Source organism: Saimiri boliviensis, chromosome 8 (genome assembly GCF_048565385.1).
Source record: "Saimiri boliviensis isolate mSaiBol1 chromosome 8, mSaiBol1.pri, whole genome shotgun sequence".
In the NCBI taxonomy this organism is placed as follows: Eukaryota; Metazoa; Chordata; class Mammalia; order Primates; family Cebidae; genus Saimiri; species Saimiri boliviensis.
This window is the reverse complement of record NC_133456.1, coordinates 11,858,123-11,877,327: the sequence shown is the minus strand read 5'-3', so window position 1 is coordinate 11,877,327 and position 19,205 is coordinate 11,858,123. Positions and strand designations below refer to the sequence as shown.

Here is a 19,205-nt window from a genome sequence, read left to right as displayed (position 1 = left end):
CCAAATCTATCTCAAAAGTTTAGGTCATTTTTTTTCCTTTTTGATAGTATTCAATGAGAAATAACACTTAAAATAAAACTTTTTCCATGAGGAAGGTACAGTAATTATCCACCTCCTGGACACTCTCCTGCAGTCCTCTGAGTAAGCTCCAAACTCAATCCATACTCCAAGTAACAGACTTAAGATGTTCAATATTGAAATTCTTTGGCATCAATTTAAAAAGAAACCCCTATTTCCGTGGCTGTTGTTTCTCGTCTCCTGCGATCATACTGCCCACGGACACCCTTGACCTTAATGCCATAGACGGCCCGAAGATACTGCAACAGGGCCAACCTCACCAGCCTCTGATCCCACATCCCGGACACGTCGACCACTCTCTGAGACAGGATACTGGTCCTGACCCTTGTTCGCCACCAAGTCTTCTAGTTTCCACACGCTCTCAATTTTGAATTCCTCTCGCCTGCCTTCCGGCCGCGTCTGGCACTCCTGCAGCCCCGACCCCTGGCCACTTCCACTGCTTTTCCTTGATCCTCACTTACTTCCACTTACGCAGACCCTCTTCTCTTAGCCTTTTGATCCAGCAACACGTCACTCTTCCTTCACTTACACCGACCTTCTTTCCGGTCACCCAATCCTTTCAGCTACTCACCCAGACTTCCCTTTCTGATTCTTTCGGTTCCTCGCCTATAGCCAGATTCTCACCACTTCCGGCTACCTCCAACGATCCCCCTTCCTCCAAACCTACCGTCCCCGTCTGGTTCGCTCTGAAATGTGAAGAGGACCCTTCTCGCTCCTCCAGCCCTAGCAGGCTCAGCTGGGCGCTCGCCCCCGCCCTAGCCTGGCCGCCGGGCCAGCCGGCTGCTCAGGCAACTCTTCCAGTCCCGGTGCCCGCCCGGGCTGGTCGCCGCTGTCACCCCGTCTCACAGGCGGTTCGTTCCCTCCCCCATCAGCCGGCCTCTGGCTCCTGGCCTGTACATCGCGGTGCGCTTACTGAAGCCAAGCCGTTAGCCTCATGCCTCCGCCCCCAGCTCCTCCGCAGACACCCTGAGCCACCGCGGCCGTCACACCCGCCCAGATCATAGCATTTTACAGCTACTTGGTGTCAGTCTAGAGCCCACATAGCAGAGGGCTGTAGGAAGTAATTATTTAGCCCAAGATGATGGAGAGGATGAGTTGTGGCATGCTGTTACTTTTGTTTTTTTTTATTGCATTTTAGGTTTTGGGGTACATGTGAAGAACATGCAAGACTGTTGCATAGGTACACACATGGCAGTGTGATTTGCTGCCTTCCTCCCCATCACCTATATCTGGCATTTCTCCCTATGCTATCTCTTCCCAACTCCCCACACCCCGCTGTCCCTCCCCTATTTCCGCCCCCCATAGACCCCAGTGTGTGATGCTCCCCTCCCTGTGTCCATGTGTTCTCATTGTTCAACACCCACCTATGAGTGAGAACAAGTGGTGTTTGATTTTCTGTTCTTGTGTCAGTTTGCTGAGAATATAATACACCACATTTATGGTTTGCTGAGAATATAATACACCAAAATTTCCAGGTTCATCCATGTCCCTACAAAGGACACAAACTCATCGTTTTTTATGGCTGCATAGTATTCCATGGTGTATATGTGTCACATTTTCCCTGTCCAGTCTATCATCGATGGGCATTTGGGTTGGCTCCAGGTCTTTGCTATTGTAAACAGTACTGCAATGAACATTTGTGTGCACGTGTCCTTATAGTAGAACAATTTATAATTCTTTGGATATATACCCAGTAATGGGATTGCTGGGTCAAATGGAATTTCTATTTCTAGGTCCTTGAGGAATCACCACACTGTCTTCCACAATGGTTGAACTAATTTACACTCCCAGATTTTTTTTTTTTTTTTTTTTTTTTGCAATGAGTCTCACTCTGTTGCCCAGGCTGGAGTGTAGTGGCATGATCTTGGCTCACTGAAACCTCTACCTCCTGGGTTCAAGTGATTCTCCAGCCTCAGCCTCCCAAGTAGTTGGGATTACAGGCACACACCACCACGCCCGGCAAATATTTTTGTATTTTTAGTAGAGATTGGAGTTTACCATGTTGGCCAGGCTGGTCTTGAACTTCCAACCTCAGGTGATCTACCCACCTCGGCCTCCCAAAATGCTGGGATTACAGGCGTGAGCCACCATGCCTGGCTGAGATTTTGTATGACTAAGTCAATACCCTTACTAGTTATAGGTCTATTCAGGTATGCTATTTCTTCTTTGAGACAGTTTTCTTGGTTTCTGTGTTTCTAGGAATTTATCCATTTTGACTATGTTATATAATTTGTTGGAACAGAATTGTTTGTTATATCCTCTTATAATTCTTTTTTTTTTTGAGACAGGGTCTTGCTCTGTCACCCAGGCTAGAGTGCAGTGGCATGATCACAGCTCACTGCAACATTAACCTCCTGGGCTCAAGCATCCCTCCCAAGCCCAGCCTCTTGAGTAGCTGGGATTACAGACATGTGCCACCATGCCCAGCTAATTTTAGTATTTTTAGTAGAGTGGGGGTTTCACCATGTTGGCCAGGCTAGTCTCAAACTCCTGACTTCAAGTGATCCGCCTGCCTCAGCCTCCCAAAGTGTTAGGATCACAGGTGTAAACCACTGTGCCTAGCCTAGTTTGTTCTTTTTCTAGTTCTTTCAGGTATACAGTGAGATTACAATTTTAGATCTTTTTGTTGTTTTTTGAGACAGGGCCTTGCTTTAGCCCAGGCTGCAGTGCAGTGGCACGATCACTGCTCACTGCAAACTCTGTGTCCCGGGCTCAAGTGATCCTCCCATGTCAGCCTCCCAAGTAGCTGGGACTACAGGCCTGCACCACCACACTAGGATAATTTTTGTATGTTTATTTTGGTAGAGATAGGGGGTTCACCATGCTGCCTAGGCTGGTCTCAAACTCCTGGGCTCAAATGATCCTCTCACCTTGGCCTCCCAAAGTGCTAGGATTACAGGCATGAGCCACTGCACCCAACCAGATCTTTTTTTAAAATACGGGTTTTTAGTTATAAATTTCCCTCTCAGTTCATTTTTACAGCATCCTATGAATTTTTGTGTATTATATTTTCATTTTCATACATCTCAAAGTGTTATTAATTTCCCTTGTGTTTCTTCTTTGACCTATTGGTTGTTTAAGGGTGTGCTATTTGAAAATCATGTGAGTGGTGAAACCCCATCTCTACTAAAAACACAAAAAAATTAGCTGGGCATGGTGACGCATGCCTGCAGTCCCAGCTACTTGGGAGGCTGAGGCAGAAGAATCACTTGTACTCGGGAGGCGAAGGTTGCAGTGAGCTAGGATCGAACCACTGCACTCTAGCTTGGGCAATAGGGTGAGACTCTGTCTCAAAAAAAGAAAAAAAAAGAAAGTCATGTGAGCTGGGCATGCTGGCTCACACCTGCAATCCCACTCTAATCCCAACACCATGGGAAGCTGAGGCAGGAAGATGGCCTGAACCCATGAGTCCAAGACCAACCTGGGCAATATAGTGGGAACCTGTCCCTATAAACAACAAAAAAACACTCTAACCAGGTGTGATGGTGTGCACCACTAGTCCCAGCTATTCAGGAGGTTGAGATTGCATTAAACCATGATCATGCAACTTCAATCCAACCTGGGTGACAGACTAAGAACTTGTCTAAAAAACAAAATAAGGCCAGCGAAGTGGCTCACACCTGTAATGCCAGCACTTTGGGAGGCCAAGGCAGGCAGACCATGAGGTCTAGAGTTTGAAATCATCCTGGCCAACATGGTGAAATCCTGTCTCTACTACTCTCTAATTGTTTTTTTTTTTTTTTTTTTTGAGACGGAGTTTCGCTCTCGTTACCCAGGCTGGAGTGCAATGGCGCGATCTCGGCTCACCGCAACCTCTGCCTCCTGGGTTCAGGCAATTCTCCTGTCTCAGCCTCCTGAGTAGCTGGGATTACAGGCACGCACCACCATGCCCAGCTAACTTTCTGTATTTTTAGTAGAGACGGGGTTCTTGCTGACCAGGATGGTCTTGATCTCTTGACCTCGTGATCCACCCGCCTCGGCCTCCCAAAGTGCTGGGATTACAGGCTTGAGCCACCGTGCCCGGCCAATCCTGTCTCTACTAAAAATAAAAAATTAGCTGGGTGTGGTGGTGGGTGGCTGTAATCCCAGCTACTCAGGAGGCTGAGGCAGAAGAATCGCTTGAACCTGGGAGGCAGGGGTTGCAGTGAGCAGAGATCATGCCATTGCACTCCAGCCTGGAGATAGATTGAGACTCGGTCACAATAAATAAATAAATAAAACAAAAAGTCATATCAAGGAAGATGAAGGAGTAGAAAGCTCCAGGAATCCATCTTTCCACAGCAAAAACTGAGCTGGTTAAAATGATCTGAAGCAACCACTTTGGAAATCTGGTCTAGTAGAACATTTTCAGCATCCAGGTGAAAGCTTAATGAAGAGGCTGGTAAATTTCAGTAAGTTTTCACTTTTCTCATAGCAGCTGGTACCTCCAGTCCAATGATAAGCATCTATGTGGAGAGCTCCTACAGACCCTTTCCTCTACACACAGTTTCCCCATAGTTGCTCCCAGGGTTTGACAATTTTGAATACAGCTACCATAAATATTCATGTACTGAGTTTTGTGTAAATATTTTTCTAAATTCATTTGCTAGCTTTGTTTTTAAAAACTCATTTGGGGCCTGGCGCAGTGGCTTGTGCCTGTAATCCCAGCACTTTGGGAAGCCAAGGCAGGCGGATCATCTGAGGTCAAGAGTTCAAGACCAGCCTGGCCACCATGGCAAGACCCTGTCCTTACTAAAAATACAAAAATTAGCCTGGCATGGTGTCAGGCACCTGTAATCCCAGCTACTCGGGAGGCTGAGGCAGGGAGAATTGCTTGAATCCAGGAGGTGGAGGTTGCAATGAGCCAAGATCGCGCCATTGCACTCCAACCTGGGTGACAGAGCAAGACTCTGACTCAAAAAATAAATAACTCATTTGGTCTTTGGTAAATAATTAGAAGCACAATTGCTGCATTTAGCTTTGTTAGAATGCTACAGATGCAGTGGCTCACACCTGTAATCCCAACACTTTGGGAGGCCGAGGTGGGCAGATTGTCTGAGCTCAGGAGTTTGAGACCAGCCTGGCCAACGTGGTGAAACCCCATCTCTACTAAAAATACAAAAAAAAAAAAAAAAAAAAAAAAAATAGCCAGGCATGGTGATACATGCCTATAGTCCCAGTTACTCTGGAGGCTGAGATAGGAGAATCACTTGAACTCAGGGAGCAGGGTTTGCCATGAACCTAAATTGCACCACTGCACTCCAGCCTGGGCGACAGAGCGAGACTCCGTCTCAAATAATAATAATACAGGGTCGAGCACAGTGGCTCATGCCTGTAATCCCAACACTTTGGGAGGCTGAAGAGGGCAGATCACCTGAGGTCAGGAGATCGAGACGAGCCTTGCCAACATGGAGAAACCCTGTCTGTACTGAAAATACAAAAATTAGCTGGGCATGGTGGCAGGCACCTGTGATCCCAGCTACTTGGGAGGCTGAGGCAGGAGAATCACTTGAACTCGGGACGTGGAGGTTGCCGTGAGCCTAGATCATGCCACTGCACGCCAGCCTGGGTGACAAGAGTCAGAGCCCCTCTCAAATAAATAAAAATACAAAAATCAGTTAGGTGTGGTGGTGCGTGCCTATAGTCCCAGCTACTCAGGAGGCTGAGGCAGGAGAATTGCTTGAGCCCAGGAGGCAGAAGTTGCAGTGAGCCAAGATCACACCACTGCACTCCAGCCTCAGCAGCAAGGCAATACAGAAAGAAAAAAAAAAAAAAGGAAAAGAAAATGAAAGGAAAAGAGGAAGGAAGGAAACAAAAGAAAAAGAAAGGAAGACAGGAAGAAAGGAAGGAAGGAAGGAGGGAGGGAGGAGGGAGGGAGAGAAAAAGGAAGGAAGGAAGGAAGGAAACTGCCAGTGTGTCTTCCAAAATGGCCATACCACTTGGCGTTTCTACCAGCAATGAATGAGAATTCCTATTGCTCCACATCTTGTCAGCATTTGGTGGTGTCAGTGTTTTGGATTTTAGCCATTGTCATAGCTAAGTAGTGCTATCTTAATCTTTTAGTTTGCAGTTCTCTGATGACACATGATGTTGAGCATCTTTTCATATCCCTGCTTGCCATCTGTATATTTTCTTTGGTGAAATGTATGTTCAGATCTTTGTCCATTTTAAAAATTGGGTTATGGCCGGGCGCGGTGGCTCAAGCCTGTAATCCCAGCACTTTGGGAGGCCGAGGTGGGTGGATCACGAGGTCGAGAGATCAAGACCATCCTGGTCAACATGGTGAAACCCCGTCTCTACTAAAAATACAAAAAACTAGCTGGGCGTGGTGGCGCATGCCTGTAATCCCAGCTACTTAGGAGGCTGAGGCAGGAGAATTGCCTGAGCCCAGGAGGCGGAGGTTGCGGTGAGCCGAGATCGCGCCATTGCACTCCAGCCTGGGTAACGAGAGCGAAACTCCGTCTCAAAAAAAAAAAAAAAAAAAAAAAAAAAAAAAAAATTGGGTTATATGGCCAGGTGCAGTGGCTCACACCCATGATCCTAGCACTTTGGGAGGCCAACGTGAGATAATTACTTGAGGACAGAAGTTTGAGACCACCCTGGCCAACATGACAAAACCCTGTCTCTACTAAAAATGCCAAAAATTATCCAAGTGGGGTGGAGCACACCTGTAATCCCAGTTACTCAGGGGGCTGAGGCACAACAATCACTTGAACCCAGGAGGTAAGGTTGCAGTGAGCCAAGATCATGCCACTGCACTCCAGCCTGGGCGACATAGAGAGATCCTGTCTCAAAATAAATAAATAAAACTAAAAATTGGGTTGTTTTCCTATTGTTGAGTTTTTGTTTTTGTTTTCGTTTTGTTTTGAGACAGAGTCTCACTCTGTTGCCCAGGCTGGAGTGCAATGGTGCTATCATGGCTCACTACAATCTCTGCCTCCCAGATTCTCCTGCCTCAGCCTCCCAGGCAGCTGGGATTACAGGTGCCCACCACCAAGCCGCGCTAATTTTTGTATTTTTAGTAGAGACGGGGTTTCTCCGTGTTGGTCAGGCTGGTCTGGAACTCCTGACCTCAGGTGATTCACCCACCTCGGCCTCCCAAAGTGTTGGGATTACAGACGTGACCCACTGCACCCGGCCACAAAGTACATTGCTTTCTTATATATCAGCGATGCACAACTGGAATTTGAAATTTAAAACACAATGCCATTTACATGAGCATCAAAAAAATATTTACGCCGGGCGCGGTGGCTCAAGCCTGTAATCCCAGCACTTTGGGAGGCTGAGGCGGGTGGATCACGAGGTCAGGAGATCGAGACCATCCTGGTCAACAGGGTGAAACCCCGTCTCTACTAAAAATACAAAAAATTAGCTGGGCATGGTGGCGCGTGCCTCTAATCCCAGCTACTCAGGAGGCTGAGGCAGGAGAATTGCCTGAACCCAGGAGGCAGAGGTTGCGGTGAGCCGAGATTGCGCCATTGCACTCCAGCCTGGGTAACAAGAGCGAAACTCCGTCTCAAAAAAAAAAAAAAAAAAAAATTTAGGTATAAGCTCAGTGTGGTGGCTTGTGCCTGTAATCCCAGCTACTCAAGAGGCTGAGGTGGAAGGACTCCTTGAGGCCGGGAGTTCGATATTAGTCTGGGCAATATAGCAAGACTCTGACTCTAAAGAAACAACAACAAAAAAATTAGTTAGGTGTAGGGCACACACCAGTAGTACCAGCTACTTGGGAGGGTGAGGTAGGAGGATTTCTTGAGCCCAGAGTTCAAGGCTGCAGTGAGCTATGATCATGTCACTGTACTCCAGCCTTGGTGACAAAGTGAGATCTACTCTCTAAAAATAAAATAAAAGAGGCCGGGCGCGGTGGCTCAAGCCTGTAATCCCAGCACTTTGGGAGGCCGAGGTGGGTGGATCACGAGGTCGAGAGATCGAGACCGTCCTGGTCAACATAGTGAAACCCCGTCTCTACTAAAAATACTAAGAAAAAATTAGCTGGGCATGGTGGCGCGTGCCTGTAATCCCACCCACTCAGGAGGCTGAGGCAGGAGAATTGCCTGAACCCAGGAGGCGGAGGTTGCGGTGAGCCGAGATCGCGCCATTGCACTCCAGCCTGGGTAACAAGAGGGAAACTCTGTCTCAAAAAAAAAAATAAATAAATAAATAAAATAAAATAAAATAAAATAAAAGAGTAAGGTATAAATCTATACCTAAAATATGTACAAGGTCTATGTGAGGAAAACTACAAAACTATGATAAAGAAAATCAAAGATCTACATAAACGGAGATGGGCTAGGCATGGTAGCTCATGAATTACTGGCCCGTTATTTCAGCACTTTGAGAGGCCAAGGTGAGCAGATTATGTAAGCTCAGAAGTTTGAAACAAGCCTAGTCAATATCTAGGCTGTCTACAAAAATTACAAAAAGTTTGTCAGGTATCGTGGTCCACTTGTAGTCTCAGCTATTCAGAAGGCTGAGGTGGGAGGATCACCTGAGCCCAGGAAAGTGAAGGCTGCAGTGAGCCATGATTGTGCTATTGCACTCTTGCCTGGGCAACAGAACGAGACCCTGTCGAAACAAGAAATAAAAATAAATAAATGGAGAGATGTTCCATGTACATGAATAGGAAAACTCAAAACTCAATATGGTCAAGATGTCAGTTCTTCCCAACTTGATCTATAGTTTCAGCACAATCCCAGTAAAAATCCTAGCAAGTAATTTTGTGAAAATAGACAAATTAATTCCAAATTAATTCTAAAGTTTTTGTTGTTGTTGTTGTTTTTCAAGGTCTCACTCTGTTTCCCAGGCTGGATTGCAGTGTCATAATCACAGCTCACTGCAGGCTCCACTTCCCTAGGCTTGGGTGATCCTCCCACCTCAGCCTCCCAAGTACCGGGGACTACAGGTGCTGGCCACCACACCCAGCTAATTTTTTCTGTGTTTTTTCTTTCTTTTTCTTTTTATTATTATTATTATTTTTTTTGAGATGGAGTCTTGTTCTGTTGCCCAGGTTGGAGTGCAGTGGCACAATCTCAGCTCACTGCAATCTCCGCCTGCCGTTTTCAAATGATTCTCCTGCCTCAGCCTCCTGAGTAGCTGGGATTACAGGCCTGCCACCACACCCAGCTAATTTTTGCATTTTTAGTAGAAACAGGGTTTCACCATGTTGGTCAGGCTGGTCTCAAACTCCTGACCTCCTCAGCCTCCCAAAGTGCTGGGATTACAGGTATGAGCCACCGCTCCTGGCCTGTATTTTTTCTTAGAGATAGGGATTTGCCATGTTGCCCAGGCTGGTTTCAAACTCCTGGGCTCAGATGATCTTTCTGCCTCAGCCTCTCAAAGTGCTGGGATTACAGGTGTGAGCCACCGTACCCATTCTAATTCCAAAGTTTATATAGTAAAGCAAAAGGCCAAGAATGGTCAACACAATATTGAAGAACAAAGTCAGAGGCGTGACATTTCCTGACTTGAAGATTTACTATAAAGCTACAGTAACCAAGAGAGTATGGACCAGACTTGGTGGCTTACATCTGTAATCCCAGTACTTTGGGAGACTGAGGCAGGAAGTTCACTTGAACCCAGGAGTTCAAGTGAGACCAGTCTGGCTACATGTGAGACCTGGTTTTCATTAAAAAAAAAAAAAGGAGGGGGAGGGGGCGCTGGTGTGGTGGCTCATGTCTGTAATTCCAGCACTTTGGAAAGCTGAAGTAGGCAAATCACCTGAGGTCAGCAGTCTGAGACCAGCCTGGTCAACATGGTGAAACCCTGTTTCTACTAAAAATATAAAAAGTAGCCAGGTGTGGTAGCTTGCCTCCTGTAATCCCAGCTACTGGAGGCTGAGGCAAGAGAATTGCTTGAACCTGGGAGGTAGAGGTTGCAGTGAGCTGAGATTGTGCCACTGCACTCCAGCCTGGGCAACAGAACAAGATTCCATCTCAAAAAAAAAGAAAAAGAAAGAGAGAAAAAAGGAAAGAAAATCAAGACAGTATGGTATTGGCAAAAATAGACCAATGAAACAGAATAGATCCCAGAAATAGACCCATACAAATACAGTCAACTGATCTTTGACAAAGGAGCAATGGGAATAGAGAAAGAGTACTCTTTTCACAAATGGTCCTGAAAAACTGGCCATCCACATGCAAAAATCAAAGTAAAATCTAGATGTATCTTAGACCTTTCATAAAAATTAACTCAAAATGGGTCAGAGACTTAAATGTAAAATACAAAACTATAAAACTCCTAAAAGATAACAGCAGAAAATCTAGGTGACCTTGGCTTGGTGATGACTTTTTTTTTTTTTTTTTTTTTTTAAGACAGTCTTGCTCTGTTACCCAGGCTGGAGTGCAGTGGCACAATCTAGGCTCACTGAAAACCTATTTACTTTCCAGCTTCAGAGTTTGTCAGGGATAGTTTGTCAAAAAAAATTCTTTTCTTCCTGTGAATGGGCCATACTTCCCTTTTCTTCATATGCTTTATAATTTTTTTGAGAACTGAATATTCCAGCCAGGCACAGTGGCTCACACCTGTAATCCTAGCACTTTGGGAGGCTGAGGCGGGAGGATCCCTTGAGTCCAGGAGTTTGAGAACAGTCTGGGCAATATGGTGAGACACTGTCTCTACTAAAAATACAAAAAAAATTCCCAGATGTGGTGGCACATGCCTGTAGTCCCAGCTATTCAGGAGACTGCAGCCTGGGTGACAGAGACCCTGTCTCGAAAAACAAAACAAACCAAAACAAACAACACTAGAAATAAAATGGAAAAAAAACAACAACAATAAAAACACCCAAAACTGAGTTTTTTTGTTTTTTTTTTTTGAGACGAAGTCTTGCTCTGTCACCCAGGCTGAAGCATAATGGTGTGATCTTCACTTACCACAACCTCTGCCTCCTGGGTTCAAGTGATTCTCCTGCCTCAGCCTCCAGAGTAGCTGGGATTACAGGCATGCACTACCACACCAGGCTAATTTTTTTGTAGAGACAGGATTTCACCATATTGGCCAGGCTGGTCTCAAACTCCTGACCTCATAATCTGCCTGCCTCGGCCTCCCAAAGCGCCAAAGTGCTGGGATTACAGGCATGGGCCACCGTGCCCAGTCAACTCTGGAAATCTTATTCTCCCACTCCTCAGGGATTTTTTTTTTTTTTTTTTTTGATACTGAGTCTCATTCTGTTGCAGTGCAGTGGTGCAATCTTGGCTCACTACAACCTCTGCCTTCCAGATTCAGGCTGAAGCATAATGGTGTGATCTTCACTTACCACAACCTCTGCCTCCTGGGTTCAAGTGATTATCCTGCCTCAGCCTCCTGAGTAGCTGGGATTACAGGCATGTGCCACCATGCCCGGCTAGTTTTTTGTATTTTGGGTAGAGGGGGTTTCACCATGTTGGCCCAGCTTGTCTCGAACTCCTGACCTCAGGTGATCTGCCCACCTTGGACTCCCAACATGCTGGGATTATAGGTATGAGCTACTGCACCTGGCCTAAATTTTTGCTTGTTGACGGCTGGAGCCATCTGTGATTTTTCCAAACTATTTTTGCAAAGTGTGTGTCTCCTGTTGTGTGTGTGTGGTTACTGAAGTTTGTTATTGCTTATAAAGCTGAACTGCAGTAGTGTAATCACTGCTTACTGCAGTCTCCACCTCCTGGAATCAAGCAATACTCCTGCCTCAGACTCCCTAGTAGTTGGGAGTTTGCAGGCATGCACCACCACACCTGGCTAATATTTAAAATTTTTTGTGGAGACAGAGTCCCACTATTTTGCTCAAGCTGGTCTCAACCTCCCAGGTTCAAGTATTCCTCCTGCCTCAGCCTCCCAAAGTGTGAGCCTCTGTGCCCAACCTCTATTATCTCTGTAGTCAGCTAGTAAGTGAGCTGACAAAGATTTTCTGGCTTAAAAAACAAACAAAAAAAGGCACGGGTCCTTTAAATCTTCTGAGATGTTGCCAAGGTGGAGTGGATGGGGTATTAATGCAGGAATTGCATCTGAAAGGCTGAAACCAAGGCAACCATCTCAGAGTACCTTCAGGTCCACCAAATTTTTGGAGGGCAAGGTCCCTATACCTGTCCTGGTACCAGTCAGCTGCTTTCAGAACTGGGGCTGCTATCCCCATAACCAGGTGAGGATGAGGAATGGGAGTAGTAGCTGCTTGATTCACACTACTTTCTTCATCTAGCAACCCCCTTGTTAAATGTCTGATCAGGTTCCACAGTGGTGAAACAGTTGATTACAATCACTGCTCTTTCCAGCTCAATGGTTGCTTTGATCCAGTAACCAACCCCTAAGCTTCCAATTCCACCATTATGCATGCCTTCCCTCCACACTCTTTTGGTTACTGTAGCTTTGTAGTTAAGTTTTTAAAATGGAAAGAATTTTATATTTTCTTTAAAACATTTAAAAAAAATGTTTTGGCTATTCAGAGCCTCTTGCCATTCCATATAAATTTGAGAATCAGTTTTCAAATTTCTGCAAAAAAAAAAAAAAAAGGCCATTGGAATTTTGATAGCGATTGTAGAAATTGTATTGAATTTGTAGAATGCTTTAGGGGGTATTGCCATCTTAATATTAAGTCTTCCAATCCATGAACACAAGATGTCCATGTATTCAGGTCATAAGTTCGTTTTTGGTAACCATCACACCTATCTATTTCCAAAACGTTTCCATCACCCCAGACAGAAGCTCTGTGACCATCAGGCAGTGGTAACTCCCCATCTGCCCCCTCTCTCTATCCCATGCTAACTTCTATTCCGTCTCGTAAACTTGCCTGTTCTAGACACTTCATGTAAGTGGAATCATACAGTAGTTGTCTTTTTGTGTCTAGGCTTATTTCACCTAGCTGCCCTCAGTTCTTAACCTATATGCAACACAGATCCCGACTTTATTTTAATTTTTTGTAGCCTCTCTCTGTTGCCCAGGCTGGAGTGCAGTGGCATGATCTCGGTTCACTGCAACCTTCGCCTTTCAGGGTCAGGTGATCCTCCCACCTCAGCCTCCCAAGTAGCTGGGACTACAGGTACACACCACCACCATGCCTGGTTAATTTTTGAAGAGATGGAGTTTCACCATCTTGGCCAGGCTGGTCTCGAACTTCTGGGCTCAAGCAATCTACCTGCCTTGGTCTCCCAAAGTGCTGGGATTATGGATGTGAGCCACCACAACTGGCCCAGATCCCCACTTTACAGATAAAGAAGCTGAGCACAGGGGCCAGGCACAGTGGCTCACGCCTATAATCCCAATACTTTGGGAAGCCAAGGTGGGTGGATCACCTGAGGTCAGGAGTCCAAGACCAGCCTGGCCAACATGGCGAAACCCCATCTCTACTAAAAATACAAAAATTAGCCAGGCATAGTGGCATGTGCCTGTAGTCGCAGCTACTTGGAAGGATAAGAGAAGAAAATCACTTGAACCTGGGAGGTGGAGGTTAGCTGAGATGGTGCCACTGCACTCCAGCCTTGGCAACAGACTGAGACTCCGTCTCAAAAAAAAAAAAAAAAGCTGAGCACAGGCAGGTAATTTACCTAATATTACTCAACTCATAAGGATGGTGCTAGCAGCCAACCCCTATACTCTCAACCTGATGCTTTACTTCCCCTCACTAAACCTCCTTGGCTCAACTTAGCTGCAGAGGGGCCAAAACTCATAACCAAGAATGACATCTCCTTGCCACAAGGTCCCTACTGGAGAGCAGCTGGGCAACCTCCACTGCAGCATTCACTCACTCCCTTGTGCCAGGCCCATGGTCCTGGGAAAACAGGTAACTCCCACCCAATGGTGGGAGAGGGAAATTTAAAAGGCTTTACCCAGGCTGGGGGTCAAAAAGGGAAGCACTTTAGAAGTGCCCTTGCTCAGGCATGGTGGCTCACATCTATAATCCCAGCACTTTGGGAGGCCAAGGAAGGAGGATCACTTGAGCTCAGGAGTTCTAGACCAGCCTGGGCAACATAGCAGGACCTTGTCTCTCCAAAAAAAAAATTAGCCAGGGGTAGTGGCAGGTACCTGCAGTCCCAGCTACTCAGGAGGCTAAGGTGGGAGGATCAACTGATCCTGGGAGATTGAGGCTGCAGTGAACCATGACTGTGCCATTGTACTCCAGTCTGAGAGACAGAGGGAAACCCTGTGAAAGAAAGAAAAAAGAGAAAAGAAAGAAAGAAAGAAAAGAAAAGAAAAGTGCCTTTGCTGCCAAGAGTCAAAAGCTAGCAATTTGGCGGGTAGCGTTTAAAGGTGAGGAGAAAGGGAAGGGAAGGTAGGGAAGTGGTCGCTAGTTATTTTCTGTGAGTACCCTGTATATATAGATTTCTGTTTACTCATTCACTTTCCTATTTATGGCCTTTGGGCTGTGCCCAGGTTAGAGACTATGAGAAAAGGTGCAGTAATCTCATTCTTGCTAGAGTATCCCTGTGCCCCATGAAAAGGCACATGCCTAGGGATGGAACTGCTGGGTCTGAAGCTAGCTGATATTCCTGCTTTAGAAAGTCATGCCAAATAGTTTTCTATAGTGTTGGTGCACACTCTCAGAACCAGGGAGAAGAGATTCTTTTTTTGAATTTTATTTTACATGAAAATTTTCCATCCTCTCCATACATCCCATTCCATCCTCCATTCCCCACCCTGCTTGCCCAGGCTATGCCTGCAGCAAGTCAGTCAGGCAGAAGCTCAGCCTGAGGCTGCCTGAGATGCCTCAAGCACTCGTCCACAGAGACAGTCAACAAGTGACCATGGTCTCCAGGCCCAGAAAGAGTCTGACCACATCTAATCATGGCTATTAACAGGAGCCTGGCACCAGGAGCAGGCACTGCTGACAGGATCAGTGAGCTGGTCAGCTCACAAGGTTAGGCCCAATGTTGTGGGAGTGGGGCAGGGTGAGGGCAGGAAGAGCAGTCTCTAGGTGTCACACTTACCCTCATCTTCTTGTCTGCCCTTACTCCTCAGGTTGGTCCCAAAAGTGGGGCCCTGCTCACAAAACCCCCTGCCTAGACAGTCCTTGGCCTACAAGTTGGAGGCATATGTCTGGCCAGTGGTCAGACTCACTCTTCTCACGACCAGAGGAAGGTGTCCAGCTTGGCCTGGGAAAGAGAAGGCACTGTCTTCACCCTCACTCTCTGCTTAGCCTTGGTCTTGGGCTTAACGGGCAATGGGCGGATCATGGCTGTGTCAGTCTGGAGGAGCTGTCAAGGAAGAGGCTTGGAGAAAGAACTGCAATGCAGGTCAAGAAAGGCTCAGAGCCGGTGGTGGGCAGCTCTGCTACACAAAATGAGGCCCAGTGCTACACACTTGAGGCTGCTGGCACTGGCAGGCTGGAGGTACAGGTGAGGTACAGTATAGGCTCCACAGCTTAGCTCAGCTTACCACCACAGAAAAAGGATACAGGCTGGATGAATTTTGTCCGGCCACCAAGCCCATCAAAGCCTGTCCTTACCTAGGGTAGAAGGAAGAGATGACTAGGCCAGGCTAATGGGCTAGGGGGCTGGCCACCCATTTCTATCCAAGAGGGCTGGCTCCTGCCACTGTGGAAAGCCATACTCACCACATCTTTGCTGCAATAGGACTCCGTCCTGGGCCTCCTGGGCTGTTTCTGGCCCAGGATGGCATTCCGGACAAAAATAGGGAAGGCACCAACCAGTTCCTCATCTGGCTCTCCTCCACAGCTCTGGCCACACAGTGAAAGCTGGGACTCCTACGGGAAGACCCCAGGGACAGATTTGATGAGCTGGATGTCAGCAAAGGAGGGAGGGCAGTGGTGATAGAACAAGATCAGGATCTCTTATACTTCGCTAGGAGGCAGGAGGGATAATGAGCAGAGCCCCAAGGGTGGCTCTGAAGTGCCTCAGTCCTGGACCAGGAGTGACAGGGCTCTGGCAAGACCATGCCCCTCCCAGAAGTTCAGTCTTGGTAATGGTTAGACTGTGCTTCTTCTAGAAAGCTCTTACCTTCTCGGGGCCTTTGCGTATCTTCTTGGGCATATCCTGAATGGGGGATCTATAAGAATGAGAGGGAAGGCAAGGGGTAGGTAAGCAAGACATAGGGGCAGGTGAACCAAGCTCAGCACATGCCCCTTGGAGAGTCACAGCATGGCACTGCTGCTGCCATGCTTGCATTCTGGCAGTGATCCCAGCGATCACTCAGTGATCCACCCCAAGTACAGGTCTGTGAACAGCTGGACAGCCACAGTCAGTAGGGCAGCAGAGACAGGGATGACTGGATCATGTCCCAATCCTGTGGCTTCCACTCAAGGCCAAATTCCAATGCTCCTCAAGTCCTCGGGCATCTCACCATGTCCCAGGCTCTCTATAAGGCTGGAGAGCCCAACCAACTCACCAACCACGAGAGGAAAGTCAGTCATGCCCTAATATAAGCAAATGGCATCTAATGAGCTCAGGCCAAGTCCTGTCTTCCCAGAGAGGGGACACTACCCCCACAAGACCCTCAGTAAGTTAGCCTTTCAGTAAAGTAGCCCACAAAATCCTCTCAGAACACAGGGCCAGGCCCTCTCCCTAGAGAGTCCGTGTAGCAAGGGCCTGGGGCAGAATAGAGCATGGTCCTAGGCCCTGGCCTCCCAAGCTGAAAACTATTTCCACCCAATTCCTGGGGAACCTAATAGCTGGATACCCTCTCCTGGCATTTTCCCTTGTGGGTGAGAAGATGGTGATCTAAGGCTGGCCCCTTGGTGTAAGCCATAAGGACAGGAGTGGGAGCAGGGCCTGGTGACTGACTCCTCTGCTCCTGCCCTAACGGCCTGCGGTAAGACTACGTGACAATCATGGCTCCAGGAAGGGGATAAGCTGAGTTAGGGGCATTCTGGGCTCCTTCACTACCTCCACAGGGCCTGAAGGTGGTGGAAATGTCTCTGAAAGGCCTGTCAGCCTGAAGACCTCAGGTGTCCACCTTCAACCCTTACAGCAGAAGAGGCAGCAATGGGAGGAAGTCAGAGTACACAGCAGACATTTACAGGCTCCCTGACTGCAGCCCATGGGTTCTAGGTTTGTTTCTCATTGCTATCAGGCCTGGCTCTCTAGAGCAGGGGTGACCACACCTCTGAGGTTTGGGAGGTTGGACATCTCAGCTGACTTGCCCTCCTGTTCCCTTCTACCTCCACTGTCCAGCATTTAAATTTATCTTTCTCTTCTTTCTCTCTGTCCAGTCTTTGAATAAGAGGAAACCTGCCCAGCCCTTGACCAGCCTCACCTGAACAGCACCTATAGGAATGAGTGCAGTCCTTGTCTCCAGTGAACCACACTTGGCAAACCTAGCCAAGGAGACAGCCTCCCTTTTTCTGGTCCCACTGTACCCCAGAACAGGTTCCACCTGCCCCACTGGCATTCCAGACAGCTTCTCATGCCTGCCCCTGTGGGTCACCCCCTCGGGTGATAAGGCCCTGGGCTCTGTGGTTTGAGATGATCCCGGCCTCAGAGGCAAACATAGGAGAGGAAGTTGAGAGTCCCTGGCTCAGGACTCTGGTGGGCAGGCCTTCAGGGTATTAGGAGCACCCTCTCCAACTCCACTAGCCCAGACCCACCCCTTCTGGCATCCCTGCATTCTCTCTAATTTGCAGTCCAACACCTTTGTCTCAAAGGGTGATGGTGAGGAATAATGAGAACAAGAGAAGGGCTTTGCACAGACTGAGTGCTCGGGAGAGGGAATAAGAGGTAGCTGAAACCAATGCCATGGCCAAGCCTAGGCAGCCCTCACTGCCCCATCAGCCACTTAGAGCTAACAGCACAGGGCCTGCAGAGCTGTCTTAGTCATCCCCCTACCAGGCCATGGACAGTGCCAGGAACCACCACTCACTGTGACTTCTCCAGGCAAAGCTTTTTGGAGTAACCATGCTGTGAGCTGGAGGGCCGGGCTGGAGGAGTATCCACATCAAAGGTAGCATTGAGATCAATATCATCACTGAAGGATGGCCGGCGGAGCTTCAGGTTCACCTCCACAGGGGCTGGGCTGAAGGCAGAGATGACCTGGTTATTTGGGGCCACAGTGGTAACCCAGAAGAATGACAGCTCCTCAAGCGTCAGAGATGACTCAGCTCCAGGGACTTGAAGCCCACTCCTGACTCAAGGCCACCCCTCAACAAAGCCCTGCTCTCTAGAGAATAAGCCACCTGGCTCAGTCCTTTGCACAGTCATGGGACCAGTGAAAGTCTGGAAGACAAAGAAAGAAGCAGGCTAAAACCCAGAGAAAACTAAATGTATAAACAAAAGCCTACTGCCCTTTGACCACATGGCCTCATGTCTCAGAATGCAATGCAAAGAGCGAGTCACAGATGTCACCACAGACCAATGTAGAGGGAAGGTCTCACTCCCTCTCCCTGTGATGTTGCTATTTATCCCAGCAAATGGTGTAATAATAGAAAACATCAAAATGATTCCCCTTAGGGGGTCTGGCACTGTCCTAGCTTAAACATGATGTAGACAAAAAGTAGTGTTTCTAGAGAGTAAATTTAATAACAAGGGGAGATGTTTGTATGCTAGATTTATTTTTTATTTTACTTTTTACTTTGTTTGAGATGGAGTCTCGCTCTGTCGCCCAGACTGGAGTCCAATGGCACGATCTCTGCTCACTGGGAACCTCCACTTCCCAGGTTCAAGAGATTATCCTGCCTGAGGCTCCCAAATAGCTGGGATTAGAGGCATGCACCACTATGCCTAGCTAATTTTTGTATTTTTAGTAGAGACAGGGTTTCACCACGGTGGCTAGGCTAGTCTTGAATGTCTGACCTCAAGTGATCTGCTCACCTCCGCCTCCCAAAGTGCTGGGATTACAGGTATGAGCCACCACACCGGTTCCTTTGCTACATTTAAAAAGCATACGACAGCAATCCATGATTGAACCAATGCAGTGATTTGAAAAAAATTAAATTAAATTTTAAAAGCACACAAAACTCCAAGTATAGCGCAATTACATGATTTGGCACCGCCCCCCACCACTCCCAGCCCCACCCCCACATGCAGAAAAAGGCGTAAAAGGAAATATTCCACATGTCAACTGTAACTACCTCTACGATAACTTCCTATTTTCCAAATTCTTAATGAGTGTGTTTTTATTTTTATAACAGGTGGGTGGGTGAGGGGGAGTAAAGTTTTATCCTATTAAAAATTACAACCAACAGGATTCTTCCAGCCCACCCAGACCTGGCAGGGCTCCCCAGCTCCTGTCAT

The 19,205-nt window shown here is 47.4% G+C and overlaps 1 protein-coding gene across 3 annotated transcripts in view; it reads right to left on the bottom strand.

Moving 5' to 3' along the window:
* Positions 1-14,581: 14,581 nt before the first annotated feature.
* TRAIP (TRAF interacting protein) overlaps positions 14,582-19,205 on the bottom strand; it is a 34,221-nt gene continuing 29,597 nt past the window's right edge. For all 3 annotated transcript variants that reach the window (XM_003936651.4, XM_074403824.1, XM_074403825.1), the window contains 5 exons: positions 17,836-17,988; positions 15,978-16,026; positions 15,575-15,724; positions 15,416-15,466; positions 14,582-15,206 (listed from right to left, as the gene is read on the bottom strand). In XM_003936651.4, coding sequence (XP_003936700.1) covers positions 15,084-15,206; positions 15,416-15,466; positions 15,575-15,724; positions 15,978-16,026; positions 17,836-17,988 — 526 coding nt within the window. In that variant the 3' untranslated portion in view covers positions 14,582-15,083. The remainder of the gene's footprint in view (positions 15,207-15,415; positions 15,467-15,574; positions 15,725-15,977; positions 16,027-17,835; positions 17,989-19,205) is intronic.